The 26,629-nt window shown below is 29.9% G+C and overlaps 3 protein-coding genes and 1 pseudogene across 14 annotated transcripts in view; 1 reads left to right on the forward strand and 3 right to left on the reverse strand.

Moving 5' to 3' along the window:
- Positions 1-4,842: 4,842 nt before the first annotated feature.
- The window catches only part of LOC113523423 (TWiK family of potassium channels protein 7), a 31,321-nt gene continuing 9,534 nt past the window's right edge, over positions 4,843-26,629 (reverse strand). For 7 of the 12 annotated variants that reach the window (XM_031907599.2, XM_031907597.2, XM_031907594.2 and 4 more), the window contains exons 2-9: positions 25,399-25,661; positions 17,657-17,827; positions 16,072-16,195; positions 14,908-15,066; positions 14,609-14,809; positions 14,103-14,323; positions 13,155-13,226; positions 4,843-6,134 (exon numbers count right to left, since the gene is read on the reverse strand). In XM_031907599.2, the coding sequence (XP_031763459.1) occupies positions 5,973-6,134; positions 13,155-13,226; positions 14,103-14,323; positions 14,609-14,809; positions 14,908-15,066; positions 16,072-16,195; positions 17,657-17,827; positions 25,399-25,551 (1,263 nt within the window). In that variant the 5' untranslated portion in view covers positions 25,552-25,661 and the 3' untranslated portion in view covers positions 4,843-5,972. Of the gene's footprint in view, positions 6,135-13,154; positions 13,227-14,102; positions 14,324-14,608; positions 14,810-14,907; positions 15,067-16,071; positions 16,196-17,656; positions 17,828-25,398; positions 25,743-26,629 lie in introns of all 12 variants that reach the window. The other 5 variants (XM_052902408.1, XM_052902409.1, XM_052902410.1 and 2 more) reach the window with 3 other exon arrangements.
- On the reverse strand, positions 18,082-19,287 carry LOC113523422 (cAMP-dependent protein kinase catalytic subunit alpha-like). Its single transcript, XM_026909396.2, has one exon. The coding sequence runs from the start codon at positions 19,153-19,155 to the stop codon at positions 18,082-18,084; it is 1,074 nt and encodes a 357-aa protein (XP_026765197.2). The 5' UTR covers positions 19,156-19,287.
- On the reverse strand, positions 20,732-21,836 carry LOC116412733 (cAMP-dependent protein kinase catalytic subunit 1-like; annotated as a pseudogene).
- Positions 22,382-23,634, forward strand: LOC113523421 (cAMP-dependent protein kinase catalytic subunit alpha-like). The gene has a single exon (XM_052902411.1). It carries the CDS (start codon positions 22,552-22,554, stop codon positions 23,632-23,634), a length of 1,083 nt encoding a protein of 360 aa, XP_052758371.1. The 5' UTR covers positions 22,382-22,551.

Genomic DNA, 26,629 nt, shown 5'->3' on the forward strand with positions numbered 1-26,629 from the left:
TGTACAAAGTCTCCCTCTGGTAAGAATTTAATGTAGTTTTCAGATATATTCCTGATAGTCTTACTTACAATTTGTTATATGTTTCATCTTGATACGTCATCACATTTCATTGGACTTCCTATTTCTGAAATCTGTGAATAGCGTGCAAAAAGCTAGTACCTAGGTGATAAAATAAATATTTGTGTTTTGTTACTGATATTATCGATTACCACTGATTGTAACCGTTGCCTATTGGCATGAATGGTAGGTGTCCTGAACATCAGAGAATATACCTCAGTCCCCATGGTATCCCTCATTGTTCGCCAAACTATTCCTTGGGATTAAGGTATTATACTTTAGTTCCATATAATTTAGTGAAAATACATATAAATAAATATAGTAGCGTCTATATTTAACGTTTTAAACGAAAACCAAAACCAAAACTAGCAATGCAACAAAGGTTTCCTTTATATCACTTACCTAACTAGTTAACGCAACTATTTGATAATTTTATAGTAATTTTGATCTACTATTGTGCACGACGCACCTTTTTAGTTTCTTTTTTAATTTTATTAAAAAGATGTTCCTTTTATAATTTGAAGTCTGTGTCAGTTTCGGTTTTGTTTTTGCCTTCGCTTTTTTACTCCGTTGGTTTGATATGTATATTTTTTATATAATTATATTATCTTTCTAAAACACCGTGTTTCCATACCAGCATACAGTCCTTTTGTCCACATTTTTGGCGCTGCATCAAGCCCGTCCACACAGCTTTGTTCATTAAAATAAGAATGCTGATGATATTCAACAGCAGTTTCCTGAAAAGGTCCATGTAATCGTTCATGACCATTACATGGACGATTGCATAAGTAAGTGTAGAGTCTGTGGAAAGAGCTGCTCGTGCAATCTCTGCTTAATATATTAATGCGTTTTCGTGAGGAGAGTGTCGCGATTAATGGTGACATTAAAGAAATGTTTCCTCAGGTTAAAATTTGTAACGCAGACCGAGATGCACAGCGTTTTCCAAGGCGCGATAGTCCTAATGAACTGACACTACTGATATTCAACAGCAGTTTCCTGAAAAGGCCCATGTAATCGTTCATGATCATGGACATTTGATCACGGACACATGGACGTTTGCATAAGTAGTGTAGAGTCTGTGGAAAGAGCTGCTCGTTTGGTAGCAGATATTGTTGATATACATCAGAAAGCAGGATTAGAGATGCGTAACTGGATATCTAATGAACCAAGGGCGCTATCACTAATGCCTAAGAGTTTGTGTCATAGTCAGTCATTAGATACACTTCAAGTAGATAAAGGTGTTGTTAGTACACCTGTACGCACACTTGCTTTATTATGGTACCCAGGCACTGATTTAATCGCTGTTAATACCGGTCTTCAAAAAGATTTTGTAATGCCTACTAAACTCACCAAACGACAGGCTCTTGCTTATATTATACGGATATATGATCCACCAATTTTATTAACACCAATACACGTCAGAAGTCGCGTTCTTTTAGAGTGCGAACTATGATTTTTTATGATGTCAGTAAAGTAGCTTATTTTAGTAGCTTACTGCTTTATTCATTCTAATAATCATCGAAGCTCATAATTAACTTAACCTCATTTGCATCAAGTCAATCAGATCACTTCATCCAGTTCGCAGTTGTCACTCTCAGCTGATCTATTACGTTAATGGATTAGATTCATTCATCTTTATATGTTCATGGATTAAATTAGTACGTTCAACAGCAACTGCGCATAAATTCATTTTTATATTGCGATTGCGTAGTTTACGAAAACGAGAAGTTGATATTTCTAAATTAATTAAATTAAATTATTGTATTTGTTCTTTTTTAGATAATTCTATTAATGTAACGGCACTAACTTCGCGTAGACAGTCTAATATTTCAAATATTCTAACGGCGGAAGCTTTAAATCTCGCTGAGTCACATATACTACGTCGTAGCCAAGAAGACGATTTTCAAGAAGAGATTGCATACATTGCTAATAATCGGCCACTTAACCTCAGAGTCGTCTCCGCAAGCTGTCACTACAAATTGGTCCTGACAAACTTATACATCTCTGGTCGTATTACAGCGGTTTTAGATGTCAATGAAGAAGATTAGTTTTCTATTTTTTTAGATGGAAACATCCAAGTATTCTCCTTTTAATTCATTATTATCACGTTCGAACTCCTCATGGAAATACGGAAACCATTGTTAACGAGCTTCGACAAAAATACTGGATTCTTGGATTACGCAATGCTGTGCGATCAATTGTTCACAGCTGGCAGCTCCTTACCAGCGACACTCTGCAATCGAGATCTAATTTCACACAATAACTGGAGAATTGCTGTATGACTAAGTGACATGTTTTAGAGCCGGTGGGTGATAGAGTATCTCCCCAGTTTACTGCACAGTCATTCAAGTTCGAACTCTTCAGCACTAAGTATTTCTATCGAAGATGTTGTTCTTATAGCTGATGGAGATTTACCCCAAGGTACATGGTCGCGAGGTCACGTGGTTGCTATGTTTCTTGGAAGAGACAATTTTGTTCGTGTGGCTGATGTTTAAACGGTATCAGGAACGTTAAGGCGTCCTTTAAAAAGTTAGTGCCGATAGTTAGAACTGAATAATTAGTTTTGTTTAGTCTTCGACTAATAATTTCTGTAAATAAGTAATCTTTTTTTTCTTTAATCCTAGACGATGTGCACGACGCACCTTTTTAGTTTCTTTTTTAATTTTATTAAAAAGATGTTCCTTTTATAATTTGAAGTCTGTGTCAGTTTCGGTTTTGTTTTTGCCTTCGCTTTTTTACTCCGTTGGTTTGATATGTATATTTTTTATATAATTATATTATCTTTCTAAAACACCGTGTTTCCATACCAGCATACAGTCCTTTTGTCCACAACTATATTTTCGTTATTTTTGAGTAAAAAATAAACGATAAACTTCCTCTAAATTTATTGATGAACAAAATATAATTTTATGACTCAAAAATTTCCTGTATGATAATGATAGTGTAATAACCTCTGTAAAAACTGTATTGCAGAAATAGTAAAAGATCTCCATAGATGTAAGATGAACAATTCTGGGCAATTACATTTCTTTACTCTTTAGCGATATGTCTACTATGGCACATCATGGCCTGATATAGTTTAAACGCCGGTATTACTTGTATCAGTATAAGCACTTCTTTATAAATGTCAAATTATATAGTCATGCAAATCGTGAAAGCTTTTATATGAATTTAGGAGTTCGGTTCCATTTATTACAAAATATTGTACTTTTCATTATGAAAAACCTATTTAACAATATATATGTTTAACAGCTAAACGCGTATATCAAAATATTATCAATTTTATTTGAATAGAGATAATTTTCCTAAAATCCTTCCCATTAACAAAAGTCGTTCGCCTTCTGCCAGATGGGTGGTTATCATCTTGTTTGCAACTTGAAATCGTTTATAAAAAGGTAGATGAAATTATGGATTTATTTGCTATAAAACATACATAATTACCCACATTATTTACTGTGAACCTATTTTTAAATATCTGGTGGAATCAAATTATTAAATAATAACTATGTAACAGCATAAACAATTAGAATTAAGCACTAAATAGGACAATTCTTAAACAAATGCATAACAAATATAAACAGACTATTAATCATCATAATAAGTACTTTAAATATATCATCTGTTACACAATCAAACCCACCGCTCATAAAAATTTGAATTATGGTCATTTTCTAAACCCACACGTAGTTAATCCTATAGTATTATAGTACACTCATCCGGTTGGTAGCAAACTGTTCTTGTTTACTCAATAAATTACGAATTATACAAACATTGGAATATATTTTATTACACTATAAAATCGGGAAACAACATAAGAATGGAAACCGCAACAAGCCACGAAGTGATCGTACGAAAACCAAACAGATCAAGGCTAGAACAAATTGACAATGAAACTATCTATCATTCCTAGATTTTGTCCAAAGTATCTAATTTTTTTATTTAAACTTAATGCATAGTGAATGTATCCATGTATATAAAAATTTAATAATAAATTAAAATTGTATAAATTTTTATAACCAAACCATTAACAATTTGTATTACTTAGTTTGATTATTATTAATTCAAGATAAGCATTTATTATATTCAACACTGGCTCTAATAAATATTCGTTAAGTATTCAATTTTGTTTACATTATCTGTAATAACTGATATTATTACTATATTTTGGAATGCAATAAAGAATAAATAATAACCCACCAAAAAAAAAATTGAATATTAGATTCCTCACTGTTGTTGTTTTACGACTATTATTATTAAACCTAATTTTAATAATTTTATTTAAAATGTTAATAACATACTCTAATATGTTCTAATCCAACTGAACAGAGAATGAAAATACTTACTGCTGCAGATTATACGTATATCATTGTTAATACACATAGCATAATTCATTGTTGTTATTTATTTATCGCAACATTAACTATTACATATACTAGAAAATATTTATTTATACATATATACTTGCCGTGTGGTCCTAACATAGAACCACCCTTTCCTTACCCGTGGATATCGTAAAAGGCGACTGAGGGAACTTAGTGCTTTAGAGATGAACAGAAGCGTCATTCTTATAACATCACCAAAGCTTAACTGCGGTTGCAAAGCCACCTGCCAAGCGTGGCAACTGCTGACAAAACTCCCCTTATGGGGGAGGATTATGTTCACAGTAAACGGCTGATACATATATATTTACATACATATATATGTCTCCCATTGGAGGCAGAAACAATGGAACGCCAAAAAAACAAACCTCTTTACTACATATATATTGGGAAATAAAAAACGTACTTATATTTACGAAATGCAATTTAATGAACAATTTAATAAAACTATAGCAAATTACAGTAACCGTACAGTAGTCAGTTTTTTCTTTATAACTTTATTAGTGGCAGTTGCAAAGGCAAATAATTAGTGTCTTTTCTAACAATCCGTTATAATCGAACCCCAAGTTTATTTATTTCTACCATAAGAACAAGTAACATTCTTATGTTTATACAGTAGCAATCAATACGTTCTTATATTAGTTTATAACCTATAATTACTTTTATACGGCCAATAGGTAGTTCATTTTATAGTTTACACTTAAAGGTAAGAATAGGTACGTTGTTTTATATTTTTCCGGCGATTGAAACAATATTGAAATATATAGATAAAGTGCATTGCAATAGCAATAATAAAATGAAATTTTAGGAGTATTTCCAATAACATCAATTCTTTAAAGTCATATTCAACAATTGTTCAATATTCATTTTCATACGGAACAGTGGACAAAAATATAGTAAATTAATTCATTACGTTTACAGTTTGTTGCGCCTAGACAAACGTCGTCGAACAAAATATCTTCACTCGAACCATTCAATATACACAAACATCACGAGTCACATCTTTTTCTGATTTTGGCACACGGACCACATGCCACACTGTTTAACTAATTGTCTTTTCAGATTACGCATTTACCGCTACATTTAACGTATACAGTTTTAAACAGCAATGCAGAAGAATGAAATGAAGTAAGTTAACCTTGAACTTTTATACTCTAATGTAATCTCTAAATGTCACGCCAGCATAAGCGCCCGTGATCGAATTCCATAACAAAAGTATGTGACGATAATTTAATTTAGAAGTTTTATGTTCATTAAATATAATGAGCTTACAGCTTTATGAGAAAATGTAGAATTAATATTTGTATAAAAAGTTACTTTTAATCAGCTAACCTTACGTTATGCTAGATCTGTATTAGAGAAGCAAGACTTCTTGATATTTAAATTTAATTTAATTTTATGCAATATCGTGATAAAGTGCATATTTATATTCGATTTAATGATTCAAGGCAATTGCTCATTACACACGCATTTGGAAGACCCTCTTGCTTTGCTTACGCGTAGCATGTATTACTTCAAATATAATAAATAATTGTACTAAACTGAGGATTCATATATTACTATCTGCACGATTGGTGGCTTCTTTTCAGGTGTAGGTGCCGTGATATCCCTTATCACCGCTTCAACTGCAGCCTCCCATTCTAGTTGGCGTTTATCAGAGAGTCCATCTTTTCCAGTAGACAAACGTGGCATAGTAACCTGAAATAAAGTATTTTCGATTTAAGACAAGATTTTATATCTCTAATAGTGCCACAGTACGCAAATACTAGTCAAATCAAACAGTTTATAACCATAAAAAAAATCTATTTCAAACAGGACATAATTAATATAAATAAAACAAACTAATACACAAATAAACGAATGTATAAGAATTATAAAAATGAGTTTAGAATTGGTGACTATAAACAGTAAAATCCTATTCGAGAGATTATTAATAGAGGTTTGCGTATTCTCAAAATTTTCTCACTTATTTCTTCCATAAAAATTAAACTATCCCAAGTACGCCGTACTAGTGTAGTCAAAGTCGTGACTTTAAGATTATTTAAAATAAATTATCTTTTTGGTACGTTTCCTGGTACTGTCACTCTTTTCAGCCGGTTTAAGAACTTAATTTCGTAAACAGTTCGTTACAAAAATATTTAACTTATATTGGCAATTTAGTAATATGGCATTCCCATTTCTTTCCACTTTTCCCTCCAGTCCCATAATAAGTCGCTTCATACACACGTTATGTCGCCGTGTGCAAATATTTTGTACTTTTCATACTTGCCAACTGTAGAACAGGGTATGATTATATACAATGGACAAAATATACGGCATTACTGCGGTACTAGGGAATAAAAATTGTTGGTAATAGGATCTAACAATCACATTGTTAGCAATATACCACTCAGGTAGACTTCTAGAGTTCCTGTTGGAAAATATCATGGTTAATATTTTATATAATTCGTCACGATGAACTAACTGACCTATTTTTCCTCCCCACCTATCATTTCTCACAGAGGCCCCGCCAGCGTCTACTGATAGCACAGGCAGGATTACTACTCCATTCTCGCCTATTAAAAAAGCGCCTAATTTCGAGATAACATGCTTGGTCTGGTCATGAATTCGATATCTAGATTAACGGATTTGGATATATCAATGCTATAGGATCGGCCAATATATTTATATGAATATTCTAATCTGTATTACTAAAAATTTCATACATACATTTATCTCCATCACGTTTGACTTCCATTAGGGTAAACAGAAACAATGGAACGCCAAATACACCAATTCAAACAGACCTCTTTCGGTTTCTCCACATTAATTAATCTAACACGCTCGCCGGTTACGTGTACTTTTAATTTGGCCTTTCTTTTGTTTAAGTAAAAAAGTATGTCGACGTGATGAAAGTTACGGGTACTACTAATTCAACCATACCAAAAAAAATTTTTGGAAATTTAAGAGTTTTAATATATGTATCATATTTTCAGGTTGATGTTTGGTCCGATTATGAATCTTATATTCGAATTAACAGCGCATGACTTCAGTTAAATCAATGCTATCTATTCTCCATGCAACGTTTTCTGGCATCATAATCATTTGAATATTCAAATTTCTACTTTAAAAATATGTGTAAATAAATATAAGATATAAAGTTGAATATTTAGCCGTTTGAATGTCAATTAGTCAGTTACACTTATCCAGGTAATGAGATTTAAATTAAATTTGATATAATTATAGTTTAGCGTACGATCTAGATAAACACATAAGATACTTTTTTCTTGATTTATGTAGAAAAACCGCAAGATATAGCAACCTAACTAAATAAGTACATATTTGACTAGATTCTTATATATACAAAGTAATGTATTTTGCTAATGGATTACTGAGACTACTTCATGAAAAATATATACATATATCCAACGGTGAACGATTAGTGAGTTTATACATTCTTTCGAGCGCAGAACTTTTCTTTTCAATAATTTATCATACAGTTTATATACATTATGTTACTTTACATAAAAAATATATCAAGTGCAATAAATTTTGATTCACTAAAGATAAAACAATATTAACTATTTTTATAAAAAAAAAACTTTATATAGGTAAAATATATATACTAATATATGCCACGCATAATAAATATTTTATTACGACAGTATTTACTCCCTTACTGGAAATATAAATTTTACTAACGATTTTCAAACTTTGTATTCAAACTAGACTTAAACTTTTCACAATCAAATGTAAGCTGTAAAATCAAGTAATCGAATAATGTTCTCAAAGAAAATTATACTTTGCCTTAATATTCTTTCCAACTTAGAGGCTAATTTGTAAGTAACGCGACAGAGTTAACGCTTTGTGGGTATGTCGTGACTTGTATTCTAGGCATAAAACATTAACTAATGTATATTCAGGTCAAATACAAAAAGCTAATATTCGAACTCTCTAATTCCTACCATATTTTAGTACCTACTTTCTTTTTGAACATAAATTATTTCTTTCCCAGAACGAGCTAATTAGCAATAAAAAGAAATTGTTTCCCAAGTGGAACAATTTATTTGTGCTTCTAGAGAACGAATATTATAACTTAGTTGTATCTTGTAATATTCAAGTACTGGAATATAAAGTTTATAGGTATTTAGTAATCACACCCGAACAGTTCATATAGAAACGTCGATATCCATAGCACGAACGTGTAGAGACATCATTTGTTTATATACGAGTAACTGTGAGTATAAACAGATAATGACGTTACACGCGTAAATGTCTGTGTATTTCTAGGTAGGTATGGAACAGGATATATTCCTTTTTCGAACAGTCAAATTTGGGTCACAAGATGGGGTTGATAGAGACTCGAGGGAGATTATTAGTGATCACACGGTGGGAACGCAATATTCAATACGATGAAGATATAGATAAACAAACATGATGATGATACTCACATATTCTATCATATTTTTTATCATTATCATATTTCATTTATCAACAATTTCAATGGAGAATATTAAAAATATGTTGTAATATATGTAAATGGGTAAAAAAATGAGTTTATGGTACCTAGAATGTCAACTTAATTCAAATTGATAAACGCTGTTTATATATATGAACATCACATAATGCACTATGAGGCCAATGGTGCCTTTCATGCATTGCCATTTTTGAAGACTCTCGGTGTCGTTTTATTGTATAATTTCACTCCCAACCTTAAAACTGAAATACAGACGTGCAAGCTCAACATCTAATATATAAAATCTCCTTCTGATAAATATTTTGTAATTATTTATTGTGAGAATACTAACTTTATGAGAATTATTAAAAGTATCTCAACATAATAAAAAGCAAGTACGACCATGAATTGCTAAGAACCTGTATGTTACTCACTGGTGTATATTTATAACCAGTAGATTCTTTCGATTGACCTTCTTATAGAGTTTGCACAAAATAAAATAAAAAAATTTAATTTTATTGAGTATAGATAATACATATTCAATAAATTTTTTTTTTTTTTTTTTTTTATTTCACTGAATGCAAACAAGCTGACGTGCCCACCTGATGGAAAGTGGTAATCATCATTCCATTATCAGTACCATGGACAAAAAAGTATACTGTTTCGACGAATTATTAGCCTCACATGCCATTAAAAGGACTCAGGTGTTATTCCTCTGTACCCAGTAAATTCACGCCATATATTTCAAACCGAAACACAGCCATGCAAACACAACTGCTTCACGGTTGAAACAAAATAAAATAAACAAATTTACTTTTGTACAAAGTCTCCCTCTGGATATATAAATATAGAAATATTGTGTATGAATTTTTATACTACTTGGAAAAGACAATATTTTAACAACTCTGTTAATAATGTTCGGTAATTAGATTTAAGTGATGTCCTTTTAGACAGCTAAAAGAATATCGCTTAAATTTAATTATCACAAAATGTTGTAGCCAATGCTCAAACTGGAAAATGATATTCGTCACATAAAAACCCAAATAATATGAAAAATACTATGTATATTCCCATTCCACTACTATGAGACTTATTTGTTGATACTTTTCTCATTAATTATGGAAACTTTTACAGTAACAGCTAAAGTCAATCAAAATATATCCCGAATATCAGATTCTCTATAGAATCTAACATTAGCAAGCGACCAATAGTCTATTTGCTCTTTTTTACCACTTAGAATAGCATACAAGCTGACGGCCTATCTGATGGGAAGTGGTAACCGTCTCTTATAGTTATAAACAGTATCATGGACTGCGTCGCCAATACTTTTCATGCGTTGCCATTCCTGAGGACTAAGGTGTTATATCGCTGTACCCTGTAATTTTATTGCCATATCCCATCCTTCTAATAGAAATACTGCCATGCAAACACAACTACTTCACAGTAGATACACGAACGGGAAAAAGGTACCCAAACAGTTGACTTTGCACAAATTTACTCTCTAATAAAAGTTATATATAATCCGAAAACATTACCTGTAAATTAAATAATAATTCATTAAAAATTTTTACATTTATAATTTGACTACACAAATAGACCCTATCCTAACAATATAGCATTTAATGAATTAATAGATATTGAAAATATCGAAATCACAAACCCATAATGTAATAGATATACCTATTCTGTGTAAAAAAATATTTATGTTTAACAATTACGGGTACATTGTTAAAATACATTAATATTAAACTGGAGTATAAAAAAACATACAGTACAGACACCAAATAATAGGAAAAAGTATAAAAGATGATGAGTAAAGATAAAAATTTAATTATGTCGTTCTTCACCTTTCCAATAAATGACGTTATTGACAACTGGAGTTCATAATAGGATCACGTCTTAAATAATGGTTCCAATGAAATCTCAATGAAGGCCGTAGAATTGCTGACGCACTGGCGTTTTATTGCCACTAGATCGGAAACTTATAAAAATACACCATAACGTTCGTCTTATTGACTGTAAAATTTTAAAACATACAGTACAGCGGCTGTTTTATTATACTTGCATCTTATTCATACTATATTATATACACAGAGAACCATCACCAAAACGTAACATAAATACATATGTAGGCAAATAAATATGTACTCGTATATTATAAAATATCGAAAGATCAAAGATATAAAAATAATGTCTTAGTGTTTAATAAGCAGTGTTTTTAAGATAATATTTTATATGAAAGCTTAGTGATTCAAATAATGTTGTAAGCTTAAATAATACATAAAATTTTAAAATTGAGACACAGAAATTGAGATTGATGTGTTTTGTTTTAGATCTAGACTCAGTTATGGTAATTCTCTTTCTCGAATTATTCAATAAATATTTACCTATGTAAAGATTATATAACATCCAATCCTAAAAACAATTTAGAAAAGTTTATCATACAAATAAAACAGATTTTGTGAGAAGTCTAATTATATTACTATACAATACTAATAAATATTTAAATAGGGTATTCGAAGTTTAACACGTTCTAAAAGTATTGGTAGGGCTGTATCCTTATTTAACATATTAGATGACAATTTTATTGCAGAGGCACTTCGAGTACGGTTAAAAAGAAAGGGTGTATTCATTTTTATGGAATTAGTTAACCACACCATTTAAGCATGTGAATTAAGCAGATGACCTATTTTTTCCAAAAATATAAGCATTACGAAATAAAGCAAGCATTAGTGATTCGTTCAGAGCAGTTTATTGGGTACTAAAACTAAAAGGGTAGCTATTGCGACATTGAAACATTCGGCCTCGAAGCGACCTATGCAAGCATCACCATTAGATACAGCACCGACCATTATTTTAATGAAGCCATTCCTATTTTTAGTAACAAGATAGTTTGTTTTGGTTTCTATGTAAATGAAAGAGCTGTACTGATTTGGCCATTTGCCTATTATTTTTTATTATTTTCAATTGCATGTATATCTAAGTTATATTTATGTGTCTCTGGAATTATGTTCATACAACTTGTATTTGTTTAAATAAACAGTTTTACTATAAAAACCTTCTTCGATTGATCATTTTTAAAAATGGTATATATTTTAACAAGTAAAATAGAAATAAATAAGTTTATTATTTCAGACATAGGTTAATGTATGTTCTCATCATTTTCGATTGAAACTATTTCACCCTTCAGTTATTAGAGAAAGGTCTCTTTCTACGACTTTGATATTATTAATCGTAGAAAGAGAATGACAGGTACTATTCTTAATCTACGAAGTAAATAATAAATGAACAATTATTTAAGAAAATAAATATCGCTTATGAAATTATGTGCCAGTATATTATTTTAAATAAATAGTTATTACAATATAGGTAATTTATAAAAATCTCTCGTGTTTACAATATGCTTAAAATCTATTCTTTTTAACATTTAACATAACAATTGTTAGCACTAGCAGTGAGATAATGTATGGTTATAACAAAGATTAATTTGATGGGTATTTTACACATTGATTATATTATCGAATGATTATAGGCAGATATTTAGTCTAGAAGGAATGAGTGTTTCCATTTAATTATTATTTAATAAATAAGAAAGTAATTAGTGTTTATATTAATAAAAAGAATTTATGAACAAGTTTTTATCAAATTTCAAAAACGTTCTTATTCTTAAATAAAGGTTATAAATAATTGCATGTTTCTTGTCAAAACTACTACCAGATTCAAAACAACAATTTATTCTCCCTTTATAATAGTTTACTAATGTCCAGTGTCATCGATTAATGTTTCGAGGTCAAGGATAGTAAAATCGCTACAACCGACTCGGTGACGCCTCAGAAATCAACTCAGAATAATATTTTTCAGCAAAAACAATTTTTGCACGCGGCAACTAACTCTACATAATGCTTGTTAAGCAGTTGTGATAGGGTTGCCATATGACAATGTTTTACGCAAAAGTATAAGTTTTTACAATGATAAATTAATAATTTAGTATCTACAAAGAATAATTATAAAACAGGAATATACCAAATGCATGTAAATATTTATACAATTAAACATAGTTGAATATCCTTTTAATTAGGATTTTTTATTATATAAAATATAATAATGTCTTTATTATGACAACCCTGGATATAAATATAAAATTAACATATAATGGAGTTTACAAACTACTAAGGTATGAATCAGATATCAAAATGTAAAATTTCAGAAAGCGCAGGAACTGCTGCTCTATTTATCAGGAAGCTAAAAGCGTAAATGTTTCTGCTTTCTATACTAGTACTCACAACTGGCGTTGCCGCCGGCTTAATTTGAGTTTTTTTCAATGGACTCAAACATCTGACCCCTTTGTTCATATCCTGAGGTGATGCATTTATACATAGAAATATAAATTAATAATAAAACAAATTATAATTAATTAAAATGCAATATTATATTACTCTTAAAAATGTTAATTACTTTTAAGAAATCGAAATGATGTCGATAATGGACATGAAATTATCTATTTCCATGAATATATAATATTTTAGTTGTAAACTTTTTAGGTACCCCTAAAAAGGTCGGTCAGTAACTCTTTTCACTGCGTAACACAAAGTAGGTAGGTACCAGAATGACATTATTCAACTTGAATTAAATCAAGGTCCACAAAGTGTGACAGTAATTAATTAACTTTATAGATTTAAATTCATTAAACTAAATTTTCAACTAATAATACTTTATATTTTACCATCGCATTCAAAGAATATATTTTTATCCTTTGTTGACGTTATAACAAAATCATAATAAATAATAGCCATAATAATTATAAAACTTCCATAGTCGACTACACATAACATAAACATCCAACACAAATATTATATCTACTAGTCATTACCTCGTACAAGTGATGTTTGTTTACTGTTTCATCCGACGCCTGTCATCACATTCTACAAATCTTGGAGTTAAAGCTTTTAGTTCTGAACTAACACATGCAATTATTTGTGCTAACAGTACCATATCCAATTTATACAGTAAATATAGAAAATTACTCTATAATTTTTAGACAATTAGTTTTTATTGGTAAATAAATGGAAATTATTTCGAATTAGTGATCAATTACCAAATAGTATTCCTTAGAGCAATTTGTACGCATTCTAATCCTACGTCTTATTGATCGTTAAACTAGGCTAGACTTTCTTATCATGATAGGCTACTAGCAAACTGACCTCGAGCTAATATAAATATATGTAACTCACCACTGTCAGTACTTTACGAAGGTCACTATGGAGAGCAGACACATCTACTCCCCTACCGGCGTCGCCTAGTCTTCTTAAAGTGTCCGCTAATGGCCCGGACAGAGCTCGTAATTGTTGCCAAGATCTCGCATACTGCCTTCGTACCAACTCTATTATAGTTGAAGTAAGCGCCAAACCAATAAGTATGTAAAGTGTGCATAGAAGCATATATTTTGGCCGTTCTGTGAATAAAACATATCTTTAAAAGTGGATGACTCTTACTTATGAATACAAATGAATCTAGATCATTTCTATCTAGCAAAATATGAGCAAATCGGGTGTGATATTCGCTACAAGAGAATAAAACAACAACCTGTAATAAATATATCAATTTTAAAGCTGAAAGAGATCACTTTGATTTGCCATGTGTTTTGTAATGCTGTATTTTTCTATACATTTTATGTAACTGTACCTTTCTGAGAAGGAATAATAAAGGGTTTTACGTTCATTATTAATTCAAAACTTACTTGGAACGAGATCTCCAAATCCGATAGTGGTCATAGTAATAAAACAGAAGTAAAAACCATCGTAGAAACTCCAATCGTCCTCCCACATTTTAAACAAGCCCGCACCGGCAGACAAATACACGAATAGAAATCCTACTGCGCCGAGAGCATAAAGAGATCGTTGTCCCGCTGGATTTGCTTCCGATACTCGTTTGCAACATTCTACAAACAAACAAAATTAGTATCGATGAGTGGAAATAAGGTCGAAAATATTATCGGAATAAAGTGCTTCGAGAATATAATATTTATGAATCACTTACTTGGCATAGCGGGTAATTGTTTTGCAATAATAGAAACAACCGTTGCAAAGACTCTACCCAAGTCTGCGATTACTGTTAATGTCAACGGGATTCCAATTAATGCGTATGCAATACAAAATAATCTACCCCAGAACGTCTCAGGTACTATATTACCATAACCTAAAAAAAAAACATTTTAATCAGAAATGTTCAAATCAGTAACTGTGTAGTTAGACGATTCATAAATGATGTAAGAACTTTATTAAAGATATAAATAATTTTATAAGACTTATACACTTTTACACAATTATAACTATTCATGAAACCATTGATGCTTTTTATATCACTAAAAACCTTGTTTAATTTTTGAATAACAGTCCTATGTAATCATATATACAATATCATGAAGAACCCTTAAATTTAATTATATATAATCCACATACTCATGAAACATTAGCACGCACTTGCTTTTTTTTAGGTATATTTTTTAAGTTTTTGTAATTTATTTTTATGAGCTAAAAAAACATTATATCCAGAATATGGCCAAAGGATGACCGTGTTTAAGCATTTTAATTACCTGTCAACATCATTTAACAACCATTTTCCGTTCATATTAGGCCAATTATGTAAAATGTTAGTCAATTTAATAAATTTCTTATTAACATTCAGTAAAATATATTCTTAAAAAATAACATTCTATTATTAATATTATCTATCTCTATCTTTATTTATATGATGGAGATTAATATTTTAGAATTACAATACCGCGTTTTTTAAATTTATACATTCGGTACTCAAGGACAATTCGTACAATGTATTAATTTAATTCAACATTTAGAGAATAAAATATACGTATTTACTAGTGTGAATAAGTAGGAATACAGTCATTGTTATTATTCATGCAGGTTATTATATTCGTGTATAAATATTTGACTTTTTAGCCAATGTTATAAATAGTATGTTGCAAGAAAATTTTACTGCAATATTCGATATTAATAATATAGATAACGACATACCATTTACTATTTTATTTCATATTTTTAGATGAATAACCAGAAGGCCTATAGAATTATTTTAATTGTTTGATAGAAGAGGCATGAAATTACAACATAGAGAAAAAATTACCTACCAAATGTGCATAGATTAAACTAGTGTAATATATACTATGCTTACATGTTTACACACCTATTGTGGTGAGCACAGTTGATGAAAAGAATACTGCTTGTAATATACTCCATTTTTCTTCTGCAGCAGGAAAATTATTTTCGACTTCTAATGCCAGTCCACTCGAAGACGCTTCTTCTAATACCTTAAAAAAACATTTTAAAGTTAAAAAACATATATTTTTAAATATTTGTTATGCAAAAACCAAGAAAAAAATAATAACACAATTTCGCTTATAATTAATATTATTTTATTCCGCAAAAATATCAACGCCATTTTTAAAAAACAAGAGTAAACAATTTCTAATTGAAAAGTGATTATTAAGAATGGAATGATGTTATATAAATATATCCACTAAAAAAAGTTCATTTTAATCCTCGTTGTGTTTGAAGTTGATTAAAAAATATAAAAAAAATTATATGCACTATTCAGAAATCCTAATATCTTCACAAAACACTTATTTTAAAAATTAGGATTCGTATGTTAAGTGTGGAACCAAAGAAAAGATAAATGGATGGTGTCAAATACAGGAGGAGAGGAGTGATCACAAAAAATGAACGTGTTTTAGTTGGCATGGCGATCTTCACAAAAATCGGACCCAAAAATGCAAGGAAATACATGTTGCCGATTATTAAGGAAAAAATCGACTTTAATCGATTACACGCATATCTTGGAAGCCGCTTGAAAATTACAATATATTTGTTTTTCTAGTATGATTTCAGGACTGTAAGCTATTCGTTATCTTACTTGGCAAAATATAATTTATACCCGAGGAAATCTTTGTACAAAAGTAAGACGACTTTGGTTTTGGTTATTTGGGTGCCTATGTCCCATTCATGCTTCTGCCGTGAAGCTGTTGTGTTTGTATGGTTGTGTTTCAGTTTAAAGGGTAGGATATGACAATGAAATTACAGGATACAGAGGCATAACACCTTAGTCCTCAGTACTGGCAACAAATGAAAGGTATCATGGGGGATACAGTATACTCTGTTATGTCCATGGTACTGCTCATATCTATAGGTAACGGTTACAACTTTATCCACCATCAGCATTTATACACAATCAAGCATTAATCGTAGCTTACCGAAATGTGGCATTGTCATAATTATTTACCAATTATAAAAATAATTGAACATTTTATAATGAACTAATACGTTAGTCATAGTGTACGTTGTACACAAATCTATCTTTAAAAATTTGGCTCCTATTTAGCTTCAGAATTTTTTCAAATACACTTTTGTCATTAGAATTCAAGTTTCAGTGGCAGCTATATAAGAACATTATTACATCACTAACATTTTAGTTCGCTACCAAAGAACTTTTTAAATTAATAATTTTTAAAATAATAAATAAATTAACTCAGACTTTTTAAAATAATAAATAAATTAACTCAGAAACATTAAAAACTGTTAATACGTTTTTTAAAATTGATATTGATAATTGCAACATTGTCACACTTTAAAAATAAAAAAAATAAAATTTTCATAACTCTTCAAAGTTATGAATGTATTTAAGTTATGCAGTCTACGATAATAGTAAATACCCAATAGCAGTTAATACGAGTAGACAAAAATAGATGAAAAAAAACATAAATTATTCTACTCACCTTCTCATATATAGCTAACTGATCACTTAATAGCTTCTCCATGCCCCCTTCAGTTCCATTATTATGATACTCAGATACGAACTTAATTAAATTCCATCGCTCTGTTAACAAACGTTCTCGATGATATTCTTGTTTCTCCAGTTCCGCTGGGTATTCCAGGGCACGAAATACCTGTGTAAGAGTAAACAATTAGAATTTAATTACCGTAATGTATTTAAAATTAAAAACAAAAAATGAGACTTACTGCTCTTTCAGATCATTACACATTACTTTTTGAATAAATAATATTCCACTATAAAAGGACAACTTTATATTTTATATATTTAATTCATATCCCTATAAATATACATAATACTATTAAAGATAATTCTAGATTATTGTTTTATACAATGCAAGACTTATAGTCTACGTAATAATGTTTAAACTTAAAAATTCTCGAACTCTTTCTCAAATAAACATTGATCAGCTCTCTTTAAGATAAAATCATCCACTTTTCTAAAATTCCCGGTATCTCCTGGATTTTTAAAAATTGGAATGAAAGGCGGTAACATTTTATGATGTAGTATTGCATCCCAATTTGTGTCATTAAACCATGGATGACCTTTTATATCATACACTCCTGTTTTAAGAGAACCTAGACGCTTCGTTGGATCAACTTCTAATAAACCTTTTACTAAAGACTTACATTGGGGTGTCATTGTATCTGGTGTTTTAAACTGTCCAGCAAATACTTTCTCATATAATTTCATAGTATCTGAACTATAAAAAGGAGGATAGCCAGCATTCATTTCATATATTAGAACTCCCAATGCCCACCAATCTACAGGATATGAATAACCTTTAGACATTACTATTTCAGGCGCTAAGTATTCTGGTGTACCACATATGGTCCATGTTCGAGATTTTACAATTTTACTAAAACCAAAATCTGCCAATTTTATGTAACCTGATTCATTAATTAGAATATTTTCTGGTTTCACGTCTCGATGTATTATTGAACAATGATGAAGATATTCTAATGCCAAAACAATTTGTGCAGTATAAAAATGTGTTAATGATTCTGACAAAGACCCTAATTTCCTTATCAAAGCAAATAATTCACCGCCACCTTCATATGACAACAGAAAATATATATATAAGTTATCTTTACAACAAAAATCAAGAGTAATCACAAAAGCAAAATTAACACTCTGTAAAATTCTCTTTTCTAAAAGCACTTGTTTAAGACATTTCTTTTTTATAACATTACTTTTTTCAATTGCTTTCATAGCATAGTATACAAAAGTAACTTTATCACGAACAAGAAATACTGTTCCAAATGATCCACATCCTAATGCTTGGATCAGATCGAAATCATTAACCGATTTTGAGTATATTATCGGATTTGAATAATTCTTGACAAAATCTTGTTTCAAAACATCTAGATATCGCTTATGATTGATTTGCAAGTCGTATGTATATATATTTGCTTTCGATGATTGCCTCTTATCGAATGTCATTACCAATGCTATTTCATTCACTTATAGACATTATCTTGTTATCATAAATATTTTATGGAAGCACACAGATATGTAAAGTTTATTCTTCATTTTAATTAATATTGTTTTATACGAGTATACAAAATTCTTACCAGAGACGTCACAATATTGACATTTACAAACATTTTTCGAAACATAAGGTATTATTTTTCATAGATTACGGATAGTATCTATGTTTCTGTGCTAATTTTAATATATATTTCACAAAACTAAAAGAGAAAAGAAAAAAGAGAATAGTGAAAACTTTAGCTTATAGCAAGAATATAGTAATTTATCTGAACTTACAGTTTCTTTCAAGTAAAATCGCGGAAAAAAATATATGAATAAAGAAATTACTGAGATACATAATAAGTCAACAGACAAACAATTTTTAATATAACTCTCTTTTCTGTATTTCTCTCTCCATTTTAATGTAAGATAGAAGATAATAAAAATAGTAATACATATTATATTTAGTATGCTTAATAAATTTTTGTGACTGATTAGAATAAATAAGAGTTTATGTCCTTATTAGTCCTTAATAACATGTTCACAAATTTTATGTTAAAAAGGAGTTTGTTTATTTTTTTATGTTTTAACGGTTTAATTAACCGCTATAAAATTTGGTATATACTTACTATTTGGAATGAGAAGGACATGGGCTAGTTTCCATACCAGTCAATGAAATCATCTTGATCATGTGAACGTAGTCGTAGGTAAAATCTATTCATTAAATACTTTTATTATTAAATAATGACTGATCTTCTTTATTCTATTAACATCGTTATTTTAAAACTCTTTTAAGAAGACTTTTAGATATTTATAATAGTGGCTAATTATTCTATTAATATTATAAATGCGAAAGTTTGTAAGGATAGATGGATGGATGGTTGAATGTTCTTTAGTCTTTCACGCAAAAACTATTGAACGAAATTGGGATGAAATTTAGTACACGAGTAGGTTATATTACATCTCAACTCAGTACTCAAGTGCTTTATATACTGGTTCTTGATAGAGCTAGTATCCTAAGTAGGCCAAATATTTAATTAAACCAGTAAAATCAAACCAGCACATTATTATTAACAGCGAAGATACGATTTTTAAATGAAGACAATTTGCCTATTGTTGTAAACAAAGTCAGTAATAACATTTATGTACCGTGCTAAAAATAAAATCGTTATTGAACTATAATATGCTAATACGAGTAAATACGCTATTAAAGTGCATGGTATATGTATACAGCTCAGTGGTTAGTATTATTTATTGTATATTATATTGTTGATTTTTGTATTTTATAATTTTGTCTGTTTTGTTTTATTTTATTTTATAAGGTAATAAAACGAAAACAATGTCTTATTTTTAATTGCTAAACTGTCCATAACGAATATGTAATTTTCCAATATATCCCTGTAATTTTCCTTTTTTATAAAAATAAATATATATCATACATTACAGAGTATACGCATGTATTACAATTGATATTTTCATTGTCTTATTAAAATCATAATTTATTTAAACATTAATAATAATATTAAACAATATAAAGATACCATAATCTTTAGAATACTTCAAACTCTTGCTCGTAGAGGCATATTAAGGTTATTTTTATCTTAGGTTGCGATATTTCGGGAAAATTACTTGTAAAGGACATAAGGGTATAAATGGTGCTTTCACTCGCTGATTGACTGACTGCCAGGTAATATAGTGAAACCACGGGTGACTTTTAATATCGTACACGCCACCCTTCAGAGACCCTACTCTTTTGTTTGGATCAACTTATAGTGAGTCTTTTATTAAACTCTTGCATTCTGGTGGTATATTATCTGGACTCTTGTATACACCATCGAGCACTTTTTCATATAACTTATATATACTAGGGTCAGAGGCAAATAAGGTGGATGTCCGACCTCCATTTTAAAGATTAATATGCCCAACGCCCACCAATCGACAGCAAAAGAGTAGCCCTTTGACAATATAACTTATGGCGCTAAATATTCTGATGTTCCACACGAGGTCCAAGTTTTTTTCTTCATTATTTTACAAAAACCGAAGTCACAGAGTTTTAAATAACCATTTAAATCGACCAAAATATTCTCCGACTTTAGAACCCGATGCAAAATTTGAGAATAATGTAAGTACTCTAATGCTAATGTTACTTGACTGGCATAAAATTTTGCCAAATTATTTGCTAAGTTGCCATGCTTTTGAATGCAAGTAAATAATTCTCCTCCAACTATATAAGGAAGTATAAAATATAGGTAAACGTTATCTTTAAAGGCAATGTCTAATGTTATAACAAATGGAAATCGAATACACTGACGAATTTTCTTTTCTAACAATAAATATTTGACATGATTCCTCTCAACTACTACGCCTTCTACAACTTTCATAGCATGATATGTGAATTTACCCTTATCTCTTACTAGAACCATAGGCATCATTACCAATAGTTTTGATTCTGACAAAATCATCAGGAGTTTTAGTTAAATCTGGTGGTTCCTAAAATTTCTTCACAAACTCACCTTTTAATATCTCTAAATAACGAATATAGTCTGTATGATTTTGTTATGTATATGAAACCTTAGACATGTCCTACTAAAGTTAAATATTACATGAAAAAATTAATACCAAAATCACGTTATAAATATAAACGAATATATAAAAGGAACCATATATTTATTCGTTGTTGAACACTTAATAATGACACCAAAAGACAATAAAATCTTTTTAAATATTTAATTTATGTATTATTATTTAACAACGTAGGTTTAATAATCATTTATAAACGAGTTGGTAGCTTATTAATATTATACTTCATCTGAGATAAAAACCGTAGTACTTTTCTAATCTATGACCTATGAATATGTATATTAGTACTAAGAAATGACAAATAATAAATGCGCAGGTGAAGCTGCACGGAGTAGATAAGTAGGAACTTTTAATTACGAATTATTTCAGTTTATAAACTTTTCTACGAGAGATCCATGAAACTTTGTATTCAGTCTATTAGATAACAAACTGAATATAAAGTTTCATGGATCAATAAATGCCTTACATAGAATTGCTTTAGTCATTGCTCATTAATTGCCAAGTTCTCTATCTCATAAAATTACAAATTATCTTTATATTTTACTTTTTCTTTGTTATAAGAACTTTTTAAATAAAAACTTCATAGACTAATTAAAACTAACTTTTGTGACTGCAATAATCTATCTGATATTTTCAACTAGTCCTAATCTTTATAGATTTCTTATAGCTTTATTCAATATTACTAAGCATTATTTTTAGTACTTGCTTAAATAATAAAGTAAAAAATTTTCTCATACTTAAAATAAAGAATAATTATTCAAACTGCTTTCGGTAGAAGGTGCACCAAAAATGGCTGATGACGTCAAGCGTCATACTTATTTCTCTAATCCAGGGGGTTACTCACATGCTAAACAAGATCAGTATAAACAGTATCTTCGTAAACTTCATCAAGATTTTATAGAATCTTGGAATGAGAAGACGGAAGTCGACGGTAAATTAAGTGACTTTGAAAAAAGTAGGATTCTCGGCACTGGAGCATTTGGAGTCGTTTATTTAGTAAGACATACCAACAGTGGAAAATATTATGCTATGAAAATGTTAGAAAAAGAAAAAATTGTTAAACTTAAACAAATTGAACACAGTTTTTACGAGAAAAAGATTTTATCCGGACTTAATTTTCCCTTTGTAGTTTTCATGAAGTACTTCTTTAAAGATAATGTTTATTTATATTATATCTTACCATTTATTCCTGGAGGTGAAATGTTTACCCATTTGCGCAAAATGGGAAAATTTGATGAATCGTCTTCAAAATTTTATGGGGCCCAAGTTATTCTAGCTTTAGAATACCTTCATGCTTGCGAGTTAGTTTATCGTGACCTCAAACCCGAAAATATTTTAATAGATAGAACAGGCTATATTAAATTAACCGATTTCGGATTTTGTAAGCTAATCCAAGGAAGAACTTGGACTCTCTGCGGTACACCAGAATATCTAGCACCTGAAATTATTCTTAGCAAAGGTTATGGAATGTCTGTAGACTGGTGGTCTCTTGGTATTCTACTTTTCGAAATGAGTGCTGGACATCCACCGTTTTATGCTTCAGATCCTATGAGAATCTATGAAAAAATTGTATCTGGGAAGTATCGATGTCCATCGCATTTTTCTTCAGAATTAAAAGATTTAGTCTCACACGTTCTTCAAGTTGATACAACTCGACGATACGGAAATCTTAAAGATGGTACTTTAGATTTCAAAAATCATAAATGGTTTCGAGAAATTGACTGGGATAATCTCTTAAACAGTCGCATTCCTCCACCTTTTATACCAAAGATTCGTTCACCAGGTGATGCTACTAACTTCGATATATTTGATGAAGAAAAAATTAAGGAAAGCCCAGTTTGCTTATTTGAAGAAGAATTTATTGACTTTTAATTTCTTTTTTACTATAATAATAATTCATATTTGCTTTATATCTTATAGAAAATACCGAATATAGAGATATTATCATAATTTAGTTTAAGAAAGTGTTGAGTTATATGATGTCATATGCAGATAAAAACTGCTTTTCGTCTTATAGTACATGTGCTATTTAGTGAATAGTTCTATTCGTTAAGTAACAAATATAATTAGATGTATATACAAGATTTTAATATTAAAATTTCAAAGAATATTTATTCCAGATATCTTTTAAACGTTTCTCTCAATAGATATATATCTCGACTTTCTAAATAATTTGAAAAATGTGTATTGAAAAATTAAGTTTGTTAATAGATAAGAGTTCTGTCATTTAATAGATTCACATAAATCTTAACATATTTTAAAACCATGTATTTATTCAGCATACACCTTAAAAGTATAAAAAAAGATGCATCTGTCTAATTATATATTTTTAATAGTCAGAAAGTCGAATTAGAATATTATAAAACCCAAATATTCAATATTTAAATTTATATTGAAGTTGCATGCTATCGAATCTCATGGTCCTTATTTGTGTGTCAAACATGAAAATATCAGCTACCCCAAATGTTGTGAACATTTAGGGTAGCTGATATTGTTTAACCAACATTGTTTAACCTCGTTCATCTATATACTGAATACAAATGAGCTGATCTTTCTTATATATACCTATATAAATATATGGGTCTTATTTAATCTACGTCATCATGGATATCTTGATAACTCTCCACACATTGGTCGAACATTATCCCTTTACAGTGGCTGAAAAGGATAGGTACCTACTTATATATAGACTGTTACAGAACATTTTCTATGTTCAACAATAGTTACATAAAATATATAGACAAGTTGAATTTTGTATTCACAACAACGATAAGTGTCAAGGAAATGTCTTCCTTCGCTTAACGCTTCTGGGAAAAGTTATCGAATGTCGGGTTTGATTTGTTTATGGGTTTTTTCTTCATTATTTGTCGTTCTGCCGTATACCAATAGGAATACTATTCTTGCGCTTCGTAGGCACTTTATGATAGACAATTTGGTAAAAAACATTACGTTATTTTTATATTCTCAGTTCATTTTCTTTTGTAAGCAATGCCGTCGTAAACGTAACTAGTAAATAATAAACATAATTTTTTCTTTGTACCTACGGAACACAGATTATAGTTTAATAAATAAAAAATATAATTTTATTCCTACTTTACTGGATTCATAGATTGTTAAAAAATTAATGAACTCATTATTTATTATTATCATGATTTCGATAATATTCATACATATATACTAAGTTCACGTAATCGAAACATGTCAATTGACCGGGATAGATAGCTTTATCTTTCTCCGTCCCATATAGTAGGGCTATACTAAATTTCATGACGATTGATTGATCAGTTAAGTCGCCAAGAGATGACAATCAGACAAAATTACTGTCATATGTATAATATACTATGATGTGATATCATCCGCGTAACCGGAATAAAAATTTGCCTATATCTCCTTTATATTTTGCATATATGCTCCATCTCGTATAATAAGTATACCAAATTTCATAGTGATTGGTTAAACTGTTAAAGCACTATAAAGTGACAATCAAACAAATTCATTTTCACATTTATAATATTAGTAAGGATTAGTAAATTTTCTGTTGTATTTTACCCTTAATAGCTTTTATAATACAAGCTTTATTTTGTTTGGGACTAGTTAGTGCTGCGTAATATGATCTAAAGTAAAAAAAATACTCACCAATCCTCCACCACCAGTGTATAGCATAAGTGCAATAAAGAGTCCCACATGGGACAGAGCTGCCCTCGGACAGAACTGTTCCCACCGCGACGCTGGTGGTGTCCCCATCAGCGTCTCCGTCTCCCACGCAACATTCTTCACGTTCTTGCACATTTTGTCACGCGGTCCTTTTCACTGTTATAAATAACTCCACCATTTTTTTTCTCTGTTTTTATTACACTTCACTTATTTGGATTTGTTCCAGACATGCTGCGTACGTTGAACTAAATGGATAGCGTTGATGTAGGTATTTTAAGATTTATTAATCAATAATTATAATTTTCACAAAATACCTTTACAAAAGTCTTTTGTAAATAATTAAGTAATAAGTAGATTAGTATGGTAGTAATATTATAGTAAGAAGTTCGAAACTATATAATTAGTACTTATTAAAAAAATATTTTTTGATATGAGACTAATACCGGAATAACACATTCGCTTAACATTAAATAACAATCATCAAAATCGCATCGAAGACAATGATAATTTGTCTGATAATACGTTCACAAAAAAAATATTTGAGATGATTCTTATGATTATTTTTGTAGCCATAGGGATAAAAATGTGACTGTTTCATTTGATATCAACATTTTTGCCTTTCATCGTTTCAAGTTTTCATAAATTTTGTAATTTAAGTATGACACACTATACACTGCGCAGTTAAATAAACATTCCTTCTTAGTATATATAAGCACTGTATATATAGGCACTTAACCCAATAATTGTGAAGCTGTAGTATTTGGAAAGATGCCTACAAGTCTGATATATTTGCCACTAATTTCATTGTTCAAGTAAAACTGTGTCGCGTTATAGTACCGCACTGCAGGTACTGGTAAAATCGCGTTTTTTATCGTATTCATGCCTCATTATTTTCACACTATGTTCCTTACAGGAAAAAATAAAAAGAACACTAAAATTAAAAATGTATTATTCTATAATCAATTATATTCTATAATATTATTATAAGTTAAAAATCCTTTTTCGTTATACATAACTTACATTTATTACTAAATCTATTTAAATAAAAATTTAATGTCGAATGTATGTAAGCGCAACTCCAGAATGACTGCAACTATTTGACTAATTCTCTTTATTGTGTTTATTATTAATTATCAGGACAAGGTTTGTATAGAGAATAGAAATAGGAAGGGATAGATACCAATAGGAAAAATTTTTAAAAAATCATACGAAA

This window comes from Galleria mellonella, unplaced genomic scaffold, assembly GCF_026898425.1.
Source record: "Galleria mellonella isolate WM207_F2 unplaced genomic scaffold, CSIRO_AGI_GalMel_v1 utg90, whole genome shotgun sequence".
Lineage (NCBI taxonomy): Eukaryota > Metazoa > Arthropoda > Insecta > Lepidoptera > Pyralidae > Galleria > Galleria mellonella.

What these genes read in the sequence shown, in the direction of transcription:
- LOC113523422 (XM_026909396.2), bottom strand. Translation starts at nt 19,155, where the DNA reads ATGACATTCGATAAGAGGCAATCATCGAAAGCAAATATATATACATAC.
- LOC113523421 (XM_052902411.1), top strand. Translation starts at nt 22,552, where the DNA reads ATGGCTGATGACGTCAAGCGTCATACTTATTTCTCTAATCCAGGGGGT.